Source organism: Cibotium barometz, chromosome 26 (assembly GCF_041138505.1).
Source record: "Cibotium barometz isolate CiBa-2024 chromosome 26, ASM4113850v1, whole genome shotgun sequence".
NCBI classification, from domain to species: domain Eukaryota; kingdom Viridiplantae; phylum Streptophyta; class Polypodiopsida; order Cyatheales; family Cibotiaceae; genus Cibotium; species Cibotium barometz.
In genome coordinates, this window is record NC_141071.1 from 10,654,289 (window position 1) to 10,668,527 (window position 14,239).

Below are 14,239 nucleotides of genomic sequence, written 5' to 3' on the forward strand. Positions count from 1 at the left end.
TCCATTGTTCAATTAGAGCGGTTGGTATTTTGTCATTGCAACCTCCGCCTGATAGAGCAGGTAGGCAATCCCATCCAGCCTCGCCAAGTCAATGTCCGTAAAATCAACATTGAGAAAGTGAAAGAAGTCCCAAAGATTCCTCGAGAGAAGCGTGACATTTATGCCATGCTTGTGACATGTGAGGGGTTAAGACCGTAGTAATCACAACCTTAGTCTACACTTAACTGCACTTAATGATGTTTAAGAGATAGACACATATGTGTCAATGCAGTGCAGCTATATTATATGAATGAATGCGGTTACAATGAGATCCAAATGGATCTGTACTGCTGAATATGCTGAATATATGCTGAAAATGCGGGATGAACTGCTGTCCACTCTTTCCCTTGTCTCCTGGGAAGGAAACGCTGAAGGGAAGCTTAGGGAACAGATGCTGTATGCTGAATGGATGATGAAACGCAGACCTGTAGGGCTGAACTGGCTGCGTTTTGCTGATGATGATGGCTGAACTGATGATGCGTTAACTGACTATGCTGATGGAGATGCGTTAACTTATCTGATGCTGATGGAGATGCGTTGAATGCTGATGGAGATATGCTGAAACGCTGCTGATCCAGATGAAGGATGCGCTTCACTCTGATGATCCCCTGATGACTGAATGGATGAGGTGCTAAATGCTGAATGAAGAGGCGCCTATATATATGTGGGTGAGAGGGCTGGTCGGCCAGATGGCTGCAGTCGGCCAATACATGTCTCCATAAAATACCAATATAACCAGTCGGCTGCCTCATAAAATGCCTAAAAATGCCTGTAAAATGCTGATTAAACGCCTGATAATATCTATGATGCTAATGATGCCATATGATGATGCCATGTCACTGTACACCTGACTGGTGTGCACGTGACAATGCTATATGAGGAGATCACAACACCTACACATGTTATCCATGCACATTCATCTTCAGCACGTGCTAGTACCAGTGCAGCAGCGCGAGTGCAACAGCTGAGTCTTCCTCCACATCCAATTAAGGTGAGTCTAAGTCTAACGATGATGAGGGGGGGGAGATTGAGGACTCGCAAGACTAGCTACTAGCTAGGCTAAGAGCCTGAGCCATGTGGCTTATCATGACTTATTTTGTATTGTTTATGGACAGTGGGCCATGACTGTTGATTCATCATGATTCATGTGACATGAACACTTCAAACTTATAAGTTTTAACCTATATAGTGTCATGTACGGATTTTTTTTGGTCGCATGGAATGATGAATGATTGGACCGTGGATCACGGACAGTGGACCATGGTCTTTAAATCATGATCATTTGACATTGATGACGGATGATTATATGGTTTTTGTTATTTGTGATTCAAAGACTATAGGCTTCAAATTGATGTTTTCATGTATCCTATGCATTTAGTGTTATTTTTTCATATTTTATACAGTATATATTTGAAATTTTATACACGCAAAAACCAAACTTTGGGCTGATTTTACAAAAACCCGTTTGAAACGCATTAGAAACTTTTAGGAAACCCGTTTCAAACAATCCCCTAACTACTAGGCTCTCTCAACACCAAGGGACTACATTGTTGGCATGTCACCATCTAGTCTAGAACCCCTTTCTAATGAATGGTGCCCAATGAGATTGGATGTCCAAATACAAGTAATGAGAATGGGAGATTTCCAAAGTATGTGTGCATTTGCATCCTGTATGGTTGCATGGAAATCTAGAAGATTTGCAAGTTGTTTGCTATGTCTTTTGTGTGTTGCATGAAATGTGTTGGGCTTTAGCTCAACAATGCCGATAGGGATGCCCTCTCTTTGTTCTCACCCTGGCTCCCAAGCATCATCACGAGCTGCTGGAACTGTATGGAATTTGTACGGCATGTAATAATCCATGTGGAGCTATACAACCACATGCCAGACACCCTAAAATTCAGTTTTTGAGCATTTCTGTGACACAAACCAGTAAAGCAGCTTGCAGACGGTGTCTTTGATGCTACTAGAGTTTCTCTCGTGGTAGTGGAGTGCCCAAAAGCCATACAAAGAGAAGTTACTTGTGAAACCCAAAGGAACCTTGAAAACCACGATTGGGCCTTGGCTTGAGAGTTCCACGTAGTAGTGTACGTGAGACTTGGCCAAGCTTCAGAGATCCACCGGGATTGGTGTTTAGTGTGGAGTTCTTCCTTTGTCTTGGAGTTGGGCGGTAGTGCCTCTACTCTTGCTAAATGGCTTTGGGTAGAAGCACCTCCCCTTGCCTTGGGCTTCAATGGTGGTGTTCCTATTCCTGCCAAGAGGCTTCAGTAGGAGACAGGCGTGGAGTTCTCCCCTTATCTTGCACTCGGGCGATGGATGGTTCTTGCCTAGGCCTTGAGACTATTATATGGAACCACTATTTGCTTTGTTTTCATATACCTAGAAAATTGGTACTTGGCACCCTCATTCATGTATCTATAAAATACTCTTTTTGGAATAAAGAATTCCTAAGGGGGAGTCGACCCATTATGGCCCTAGTGTGTCCCTTCTCATTTTTATGCTAAGTGATTAATATGTTAAGTAATCAATTGTTTAAAGATTTATTGATATCAACAAAATAGTGCGAAAGCCCCATTGTTTGTCCCGAGCTCGTTACATGGCATCCTCCCATATGAAAAACGCATGTCCATGATCTGTTCTCTGCAATCACAGTAGTTCTGACCAAAGTTGAGCAATTTCAATCAGTTTAACCAAGGTCAACCAAGGTTTGATAGTCCTTGTCACAACCATGTGTTTTTCTCTGGACAGTATGCAGGAGTGCACGGGGATATGGTGGACAGTGTGAATGGCATCAATTTGGAGTTAAAAAGGAAACCCATGTGTGGACAACCCCAAGTGTGAAGGGGACAAAGAAAATTTAATTTAAAAGGTTTTATAACCTTGGGAGGCCCCTAGGCTATTTATGGAGGCTAATCTACTTTTTGGGGGGCACGCCTCTCTCTATCTCTCTTGCTTTTTGGGAGAAAACAAGGGGCTGGCGGGCTGCTTTTAGGCACCTCTCTATTGGTGAAAAGGCGGAGGGTTGAAGAGCAAGAAGAAGCGGGCTGGAGCTGCGGCGCATGCCCTCTCTCTCTCTCTCTCTCTCTCTCTCTCTCTCTCTCTCTCTCAGTGACTGTCGACTGCATGCCGAGGGCTGATACAGGTTTTTGGAAGTCTGTGGGCAGTTTTGCAGGGGCGCATAGGGGCTGAACAGCAGAAAGCAGATGGCTGGATGCGCCTTGGCTCTCTCTCTCTCTCTCTCTCTCTCTCTCTCTCTCTCTCTCTCTCTCTCTCTCTCTCTCATGTTTTTTGGAAGGTACTGCTGGCGGGCTGCACTACAGAGAATACAGGCACAGCTGAATATCTTCTTATGCTTGCTTTTTGGGGAAAAAAGGTTAGTTGGCTGCCGTACTACAGAACTGAGACACAGGCGCTGATCTCTCTCCCTGTTGCTTTTGAAGGGCTGGCTGGTTGCTGTGCTGCAGTGTATACAGGCGCCTACTGAATTTCTCTCTCCCTCCTTCTCATATGCAGAGGAGGAGGGACTGCGAGCACCAGGGCAGGCTGGATTCCGACGAGCTTTCTCCACTATTGACCATATATTCACTCTGAGATGTCTGATTGACCAAGCTAGGGTGCAGGAGAAGAGGTTATACTGCTGCTTTGTGGATTTCCGCAAAGCATTTGACACGGTGCCACGAGAGAGACTCTTCCAGCGCCTACAGTCATTGGGGATCCCATCAGAGATGGTTTCATCTATGTTTTATATGAGCAGGTCTTCGGGCGCATACGATGCCCCGGGGGGCTATCTGATGTTATTGCTAGCACCATAGGTGTGAAGCAAGGATGCCCACTCTCTCCTACACTATTTGGGCTATACATCGATGAGGTGGCTGACTTCATTGGTCATGGTGGTGGGGACGGGGGTACCACAGTCCACATTATGCTACATGCAGATGATATTATTCTGGTCTCTGAGTCGCGGATGGGACTACAGCACCATCTCCATGCACTCGATGACTTCTGCACACAGAGGGGGCTTACAGTGAACCTTGGGAAAACCAAGGCCATGATTTTCCACACCTCAGGGCCGGTTCGACGACAGGCCATCTTCATACTAGCAAGAGGACAGGTAGAGGTGGTAGACTCATATGTGTACCTAGGGATTACATTTACAACTCCGCCAGGAAGATTTACTATGGCACAGGCAGCCAAGGATAGACTTCACACGAGGGTATGCAACTCTGGCCATGCTAGAGAGACAGTGTCACCAAGCACACTTCCAGGAGCCCCGCACAAAGGGGTGGTTGTTTGACACGCTAGTCACCCCTGCTTTGATGTATGCTGCAGCAGTATGGGCACCTCGGCTCGCCACCTCCACATGGTCTCAGATAGAGAGGCCTCAGATTCTCATGCTCTCACGGATGATCCATAGCAAACCCTCTCAGACATTGTCCGAACGGAGTTTGCTGCACCTCCTATGCTAGTAGAGGCCCTCTTCCAGACGATCTGCTTCATACAGAGGATCAGAGATATGCCATCAGATCGACTCACATAGAGCTTTTGAGGCATCCAGGCAACTCGCAAAAGTGGAGATAGGAGATCATGGTATTCACAGATGATACAGTGGCTCACTCAGCATGGTCTTGACATAGATTACCTGCCACCTTTCCAGTATGATATACATGCACCACACATCCAGCTCTCTCACAGTGAGAGGAACAGAGTCCTTCAGCAAGATTTATGGCAGCGATACACTCAAGAGACCTGGACAGTCAGTCTCTACCGCCGAAGATGCTATACTACACAGATCAGTTTATGCGTATCTCAGCGGATGGATTCATACAAAGACCTGGATACATGGATGTGTACATGCCTCACAGTGCCCGAGTGGTGATTGGCCAGCTCAGAGTGTTATCACACCAGCTTGAGATTGAGGCAGGTAGGGCAACACGGATCCCCAGAGCAGAGAGGATATGCAGACTATGCCAGGAGGAGGTTGAGACTGAGGAACATTATGTATGCAAATGCAGAGCATATAGTGTCATTAGAGAGAGATACACCACCATCTTCAGTGGACATCCCTCACTCCGCCAGATCATGGAATCCGCAGACCAGCGCAGATTTGGCCAATTCTTGCTAGAGACACAGCGCCACAGAGAGAGACTACAACGGACTCATATACCACAGGGAGAGGTGGGCGACAGCTCCAGCTCACTGATCTCTTCCAGAGATCTATCCCAGTGCCTATCCTAACACAGGAGGGGGTTACACTTCAGCACGCTGCGGACCTCTAAGCTAGACGGAGATCGAGAGCACCAGGCTACCAGACTCCCAGACTACATCAGAGGGAGATCACAGAGATACGGGCTCGACATCAACACCATCTCCAAGAGCGGCTAGCTCACTTACACTCACACCCGGAGATCATGCTCCGATGTACCCTACGCATATAGGTTGCATACTGTGCCTCTAGCAGTAGTGCTCCATCCATCACACCCCCCCACTAGCTCAGTACTTTCATAGTTTATTTCATGTTCATTTTGTCCTTTTTTTTCCTTGGACATCCAGAAGACATTTACAGTTGTACATTGATTTGTCTCATAGGTCGAGTTCGGCCTCTAGTAGACGTTAATACAACTTTCTTTCTTTCTTTCTTTCTTTCTCTCTCTCTCATGCTTTTTGGAAGGTACTACTGACGGGCTGCACTACAAAGAATACAAGTGCAGCTGAATATCTTCTTATGCTTGCTTTTTGGGGAAAAAAGGTTAGTTGGCTGCCGTACTACAGAACTGAGACACAGGCGCTGATCTCTCTCCCTTTGGCTTTTGGAGAACTGGCTAATTGCTGTGCTGCAGTGTATACAAGCGCCTATTGAATTTCTTTCTTCTTGGCTTTTGGCAAGAGGTTGTCTGTCGGGCTGACCTGTTGTTTATACATACAGTGCTGGACATAGAAGCATGGACTGAAAGAGGGAATGCATGGCTAGACATCAGGTTCACCCACAAGTGCTCTCTCTCTCTCTCTCTCTCTCTCTCTCTCTCTCTCTCTCTCTCTCTCTCTCTCTCTCCTGCAAAACAAGAGGGCAAGACTGTTTATGGGCTGTTTTTGTTTGGCAACAAATTCAGCTATGTGCTTGGGTTTCAGCTTGCAAGTACAAGTCAATTGAATGTGTTCCTTGGCATGGGAGTGATGCAAGCTCGCATGGCTGCATGCTCATGGAGTAGATTGTATTCTTCCGGCTGGAAAGGAATAGAGGGACCTACAGTTATGGGCATCTCTAAGTTTCCAGATGTTTCATGAGGGAATAGGTAACTAGATGTATGCCGTTGTTGGCACTATTGTTGAATGGTGTTGTGAATGGTTCTATATGGAAACAGGACAAAGGTTTCAAAGGGAAACAAGCCTAAGGGTTTCACATGGAAAAACAAGTCGTAGGTTTCTCGAGGAAACATGTTTATGGTTCTCCAAGAGATAGGTCACATACAGGCAGAAGGTACAGGAATGGACACATGTTTGGTACAGCCTTGCTACTGATTGGACAGGGGACAAGGAATCCATGACAAAGATGGATAGTACCCTTGGAAGGTAGAGAGGGTTGGTACAGGTGTGTCTACTGTATGGTATGTTGTGCTGTGATACGATTTCTCTTTTGGGAAACAGTTGGGAGTCTTTGTTGTGATCCAGAAGCACTGGATGTGTTAGGGTGTGATGTTGTTCATAGGGTGAGAGGCTATGGATGGTTGTAGCAGCCCTGATCATGGGAGAAAGCTTCTGTATGCAGACTCAATGTATGGGAGTCTTTTGATGTGAACAATGGCTGGGCTTGTTTGTGGATGCCGAGTGGATATGAAGCCATGATGCAAGGTCTTTGCAAGCTTCAAGAGTTCTACTGGGTCGGCTGAGTTTCCAGCCTTATTGTAATCAAAGCTCTCTTATAATCAATTAAAGAAATACCACAAGGGGCGCCACTACGTTTTGGGACCAAGCCGTGTCTATGTACTGTTTGCAGGAGCACTCTAGCTCCCTCTGTTGGTTTTCCTTTTCCAGGTCCTCAAAGGTGTTGAAGTGTTTTGTGTGCAAGCCTGTTTTTGCACCGCCCTTTGGTTTTCGTCCGAAGACTGGAGGCCGATTTACAAGGTTCCATTGCTGGGACATTGTCGACTTTCTCAAGTAGGCGAGTCCGTGGTTGCTCTAGCCGGGACAATGGGCAACTTTCCTAAGGGGGCGAGCTTGTGGTTGTCTCATGAGAGTCACATCAAAAGCTTCAACATGTGGAAAGTGAAAAGGAAGTGCACGAGGCAGTGCAAGATTGTGTCTTTTTGCCTATATGAGGTGAAGAGCAAAAACTGAAGATGAAGCTAAGGAGAAAAGACACCAAGAACAAAAAGTAGTCGGCCGAGAACAAGAAGCAGTTGAAGTGTTATGGTGCAAACGATGGGTTGAAGGCTATGGCTTTCGACACTTTCTCACCGGTGGTATCTTCACGGAGGCTTCATGCGTTCGGAGTACAGTTTCTTTCTATGTTTAGCAGTGGTGATCTACTATGCTTTATTGCGCTTACCACTTGGGTGGAGTGCAAGCAAGTTTTGGGTGCCTGAGGATGTATCAGATGAGGCTCAGACGGAATCGGAGGAACTTGATAAGGTTCTTATTCCCGAGCAAATACTGGGACATAAGGAAAGAAAGGCACAAGTTAGAGTTTCCTATCGCTATCTTGTGAAGTTCAAGAACTGTTCACCAATGGATGCGAGGTGGATGGACGAGAGTGACTCAGCAGATTCACCTCACGTATTGCAGCTTTATCTTGATGCCTTTGAGTTGGAACCGACTCTTGTTACAGCTCATTCAGGTTCAGCAAAGGTAGTGTCTGGAGCATTGCCTAATGCTCAAGAGGGGGGTAGCACCTCCGCTCCCTTGTTACAAACAGGCTCAGTTGTCATCTAAGAGTCGCTTGGTGACATCTTTGTATTCACCCGAAGGTACTGGAGGCTGACAGTACATCTACTTATGAGACTTCTATGATATTGTGTACTAGTCACATGAGATGGTAAAGTTGGGTATGGTTCATAGTCGACCGCACCATGAACTATAACTACGACTATGGATAACTCTATCTACATCTATGGGTAACAGAGATGGTTTTTGCCTTTGAAACTAACGTATGATTAAGGAAGATTGGGATGTTGATCTTTGTCATATGGTTCTGGCTGTTCTTGACCAAGGTGTTGGTCAATTGGATATTGAGATGATGCTATTTGTGGAGTTGGTCTCCTTTGGAATGGCATGGTTTGGTTGAGCTCAAAGTCTGCAACAACCTGAGCTAACACTTTGAGACTCTATGAAGGGCATAAGTCTTACAAACAGTCCTAGAGTTCGTTTGGTTCATGCATATATGGATCGAACTCTATTTGTGCATGTATGCATACACTTTTTGAGGTATTATTGTATTTTGGTGCCATTGGATCGTGGTACCATTGAGAATACATTGGGTAATACTCTAGATTGTGTCGTGTGATGCATGTATGTTGGTATAATACATCAAGTACTTTATTATGTTCATGGATGCACCACTAGGTGTGGCTCCTGCGGGAAGAAGCGTAAACCAAGAGTATTTGCACTTAAACATTGTAATTAATCATTGAATTAAGCATAAGCATCGAACATCATTTCACAAATATACTTCAGAAGATTTGCTTCTTTCCATCATGACACATTTGCACAACATAAGGGACCAGAAGATGGATTGGTCCCCTCCTTAAACTAGCATTTTCATTACCATTAAGGAGCAAAATACATCAAGCATCATCAGTAGGCAGCCCAAGGCCCTGCCTTGTCAAACTACCACTTCTTTCCACAATGCAAAGGGTTTTCATACCCTAATTCTTGGACAGCAGCACATGATAGTGTTCTTCTCTGTGAGGGCAACACACAGTCAAAAAGATGTCGAACAACAGTTGAAAACAGCCAATAATGGACTGTAAAATTGCTCCACATTAAGAGTAGGATGAAGATGATTGATTGTAGTAGCCTGTAGAGGAGAGCAAGCTATAGCTTTAAACAGGTTTTTCGTTCATAAGATATGAGCAAAAACTCTCAAAATCAATTGTCTTAGCCAAGAAAAAAGAAATACGAATATTTTTTTCCTAGAGAGAGGGGAGAGAATATGAAGATTGACTCCTCAAGGCTTAAGGTGGTTTCCTATGCCGAACGCCCAAATTTTAAGGCTTTTAAGTTTTGTCCACCTCGAAGGGTGCACATTTGGTGTCCATCCAAACAAAACTTCCGCCCAAAATTTTAGTGGTGCGAATCGGTAAACATTCGATGTGCATTAAGGTTTTAAACTAAATACTTACCACCTCCAAAACCCATCAAATGTCTCGTTAGTCAAAAAAGTGATGCAACACACTTGTCTATAAGGTGTCCCTTCGTTTGGACAAATGGGAGTTTACAATGAGTGATTGCAAAACATGGAGGAACAAAAGTTTTCAAATAGGTCTGTTCTCATAGCTCAACATAAAAAGAGAGATCATAAATATGTAAGGAGTAATGGTCCATGTTAGCATAGTGCAAGCCCTATTGATGGATGGATCAAGCATGAGCAATAACAGCCCAAGACAATGGAGAGAGAAGATAACACTGTTAACTAGGTGAGGCTAGAAATCCATCCCTCCACTAAGAAATTATCATGCTCAATGAGAGCCACTTTTAAAATGTGCTCTCCATCCCTCCACTAAGAAATCCTCATGCTCAAAAACCCCCTCTATGTCAATGAATTAACAAACCATAGGTCATTTTTGTAAACTCAAAAATCATGTCATGAAATTCACTACATATTCATACTCAGCTAAAACGGTACCTAACTCTTAGCTACTTTGACCAGGTTAGTTTACACATGCTTAGGCAGCCAAAAACCGACTAAAATTGTTGGTACAAGGCCTAGCTATGGTGGCTTGTTATGACATTGCACAAAGATAAAGAGAGAGAGAAAGAGAGAGAGAGAGAAAGAGAGAGAGAGAGAGAGAGAGAGAAACACTGCTTCAAGACATAGATTGAATAACACGACTGAATGATGTGATTGTTGCTTCATGATTTCAATGAAAGTACAAGTTCCTTTATAGGTTACAAAGGCTTACCTCCTCACATCACTCACTAATTATGTCACTCTCACACAAATATCTAGATATTATTGTGACCCCTCTAAGAGGTGGTTCACACACACATACACAAACACAAAAGTGACCCCTCTAAGAGGCGGTTCAAATACACAAGTAAGACCTTGATTCCCAACAATCCCCCTCAAGGGATTACCTCATACTGTGTCCATGATAAATCTAAGGCTCATGGTTTCTAATGCCAATTTTCATGGTCAATGGTAAATCACATGACTCTAGTTTCACAGGCAGTTATGGAATCTGAAACCGGCCTTCAATACGAATTGAAGGGCAGTGAACAAACTGACGCGCAAACACAATTGCTACTGCTGAAAATCAGTAAAGAAAGCAGACAAAAGGGAGCTAGAGCACTCCTAAAGAAAACAATGACACCTGTTGGCCCAAATCCTTGGCGCCCCTTTTGGTATTTCTTTATTTGCATTATTCAAGGAAGAGTCCAGGTGAGTACATGGCCAAACATGGCTGAAAGTAATAGCATGCCCAAAATGTTCACACCTCTGATCCTCTCAGCGTAGAAGTGCCGCACAGTCTTGTGCTAATTCCAATACACAAACCTGCATCCCTTTATGCCAAGAAAATACATTCAAGAGGCCTCGAAAAACGCAGCCAAATTTCCCTTACTCGCAGATAAAAACACAGCCACACATCAGCCCACAGGCTCATCCAAAACTGTCTCCCGAGTTGCCCTCCACCTGCTAGTGAAGGGATAATTGTGTGCATGCATTCAGAGTCTCCATAGCCTTCATCGCCATCCTCCACCTGCTAGTATGAGAGAGAGAGAGAGAGAGAGAGAGAGAGAGAGGCAAACTCGGCTGTCAGCCTCTGCAATTCCACCAGCTCGTGGAGAGAGAGAGAGAGAGCGAGCTGCCTTTAATCTCCGCAACCCCACCAGCATGCGGAGAGAGAGAGAGAGAGAGAGAGAGAGAGAGAGAGAGAAGCCTACTCAGCTGTGCACCTGTGCGCTCTTCCTGCAGCCCGTACCTCCCAAAGTGGAGCCCCACCGAAAAAAGAGTAACCCCACCCCCAAGGGCCACGATCCTCCAAAAAAGGTGTTCCTTTTTCGTTTTTCTTTTTAAAACTTTGCCCCCACGTGGGGTTCTAAAAGAACCCCCCACTTTCTTTTCCAAAAAGAAAGTGAACCTTTATAATACTTAAGGCCACTTTTGACCCTACCAACCAAAAATGTGGCTCAGAGGCTTGTGCAGCACTCATACGCAGCCCAAAACCCTGTTTCTACGCGAACACAGCCCTGCAAACTGTCAAAAACTCAGATCTGATCTTGAATATGAACATCTTGCACGTCCTGCACACTGACCACCATGCCCGATGCACACTGACTCTTCCCACACCCTCAGGTCCCCTAGGGTTAGGGTTAGGGTTAGGGTTTACAGACACAGAGCCAGAGATACATTTTACATGACGAACTGCCAAAAATACACAGGGCCGTGACAGAATCCAAAAGGTAGAATACACACAGGATCAAGTCAAAGACTCACAACACAACTGAAAACAACACAAACTTGGACTCTTAAAAAGCCCATTCATTATAACAATAATTTGCTTCCTCTTTGGAAATCTCTTTCTCCTCAATGATGTTAGCATCTTCCTTTTTGTGGATGTAGTACTTTTCATCGTGGTGGTTCTCCCCACAATGTTTGCACAGCTTCTTTGAGTAAGAGTCCTTCTCTGCATGGTTGTTTCTATCACAAAGGGAACACTTGATACCTTTTCAAGTGCTCCATCATAACATCACCCTCCTCCATTTTGAGAATGTCATGCTGCCTCTTCAAATATGCAAAACTAACCTCTTTCCTTATCCGATACATAGCTTCTAGAGTATCCCAAGCAAGTTTGGCAATCATGCAAGACCTCATGTGAGGTATTATTGACCTCTTGACTGACAATGCAATGAGAGACATGGCATGTGCATCTCTTTCATCCCATCTCCTTTGCTTGTGTTGGAGCCGATGTTGGAGCCCGCGCTGCAAGTTGCTCTCTTGTGGGGCACCTCTACCACCACCCCCTTGTGGGAGTGCCTGGCTGAATAGTAGGAGGATGGGTGTCCTCTCCATTCACAAGGCCCCACATGCCTCTGGCTACATCATGAAGCTCCACAGAGAGTAATTACTCCCCTCAAGTTTATCTTCATGTGCCAATACACCAAATACATTATGTCCTTGCTCAACCATTGCTTATGCAAAATATCAGATACACAAAATGATAACAGAATGCACTAAAGTCCTCTGCAAGTAATGATGCCCAAGCTCTCTACAAGAGCTGAATATACACCAGAGACTAAATACCTGTAAGAAATTGATAGAATTTTACCCCAAATATTTTATGCAAAAGGCCCACTTTTGATGCATAAGGCTGATCTATGCAAAAGCCCCGAATTTCCAAATGTGCAAGAGCTCCAATTTTGCAGATTCTCTTAAATTTTGTGAAAAGCCCCAATCTATGTCAAAACTCTAATCTAAGTGCTAAAAAAACGCTTCTTCAGGTACTGTGAGTATACGAAGGTACTGTGAGTACACACATTTATGAGAGAGTATAATTCAGTGAAGGTACGTCTGCAAGAATAATCAAGTACGTTTAGATACAGTCGAGTGCATCAGGTACAGGTAGAACAGGAGGGTGTATGGACAGTAACATATAGGTACAATAGCTGTATGGTCAGAGGCACATCCTGTATGGTAGGTTGTACAGACACAAGCACAAAGCCTAATTTGATGGTGTACGGGTACTATAGTAGCTGTATTGAAACCCTAATATGTTGAATCTGTGCAAGAAACACTAAAATGAACAAAAACCCGAAATTGCAACAAAATGGTGGGCAAAGGCAAGTGCCCAAGGGTGGCAGATACCACTGTTAGGTCTAGGGTTAGCAATGAAGTATGAAAAGTACAGAAGGAGAGAGAGTGAAACTACATGATGACATGATAATGAGATAAGGGTGCAAGTACAAAAGTGAGTGAGTGAATAAGTCATTTTACACACTATGAAAGAGTGTGTTCACACGTGGGGGGAACAAACCCTTCAGTGTAAAGGTAAAAAGTGCTCCGGTGTCCCTAGTTCACATGGTCACTACTATATATCTCACAATGTGCGCATTGCATAGTCAGTACACTTAGGACACCTTTTTGATGGACCAAGAGCCCGTAGTCCAAGGACAAGTTGTTAGGCACCATCTAGGTCATTAGGGTGGAGTCATGTCGTGCATGTGGCACAAGGTCAATGTAACCCTTTTTGCAAGGTTTAATGTTTGTACAAGGCCTGCTCGACACTTATTAGACCTATGTTCGAATGTCTGGGACAGCCAAGTGAAGTGCAAGTACTTGTCCAAGTCCCAACCAAATGTGTCACAGCATGCGTGACAACCATTGAGTTTTAATGGTGACTAACAATGCCCAAAAGAAGGACCATGGAGTTGTGGACAACCCATGGGCATCCAAGTATGATGGGGCAATGGGCATGGTTGTAGCCTAGAGCTTTTGCAAAATTGATTGCATATAGCATGTCTTATTTCTCTCAGCAGTGACCCAAAAAAGCAATAGCCCTCTTTGAGTTAAAATCGTATAGTCCAAAGAACTTAGCATCTGTGCTCATCAATACGTTCTACTACTTTGCAGTGCTCCATACACAACAAACATTAGAAAGCTAGCTAAAAATTATGTTTTCTACAATATCATCTCACATACCTAAGCTCCAAAAGCAATCATCTGTTATCACCGGTGCATACAATTCACCCTGCATACATGAAAAGATAAACTAATAAAAATAAGAACTTGGTGGCCCAAAAAAATGGCATGTTCTTGAAAACATTTCGTGGATGAATACACCAAATAATTCCATACAATTGGATCAAAAGTGAAACATCATACAACTATCAAGGAGATGCGCCGTGAAGTTTCAAGTTGACATCTGTTTTTTAGCATTTTTACATAGGTTCTTTGCTGTCCTTACCAAAGGTGTGTTTCCCATATGTTGTTTCCCCGATCCCTCTTTCTTTGCTGTCCACCCAAGATGAATTTCCCACAAGTTGGTGTTGT

At 44.3% G+C, this 14,239-nt stretch overlaps 1 protein-coding gene across 1 annotated transcript in view; it reads right to left on the bottom strand.

The window, feature by feature from the left end:
- The window catches only part of BOB1 (HSP20-like chaperones superfamily protein), a 280,817-nt gene that overhangs the window by 251,541 nt on the left and 15,037 nt on the right, over positions 1 to 14,239 (bottom strand). Inside the window, exon 3 of the mRNA XM_086820239.1 lies at positions 13,889 to 13,937. Coding sequence (XP_086676365.1) covers positions 13,889 to 13,937 — 49 coding nt within the window. The remainder of the gene's footprint in view (positions 1 to 13,888; positions 13,938 to 14,239) is intronic.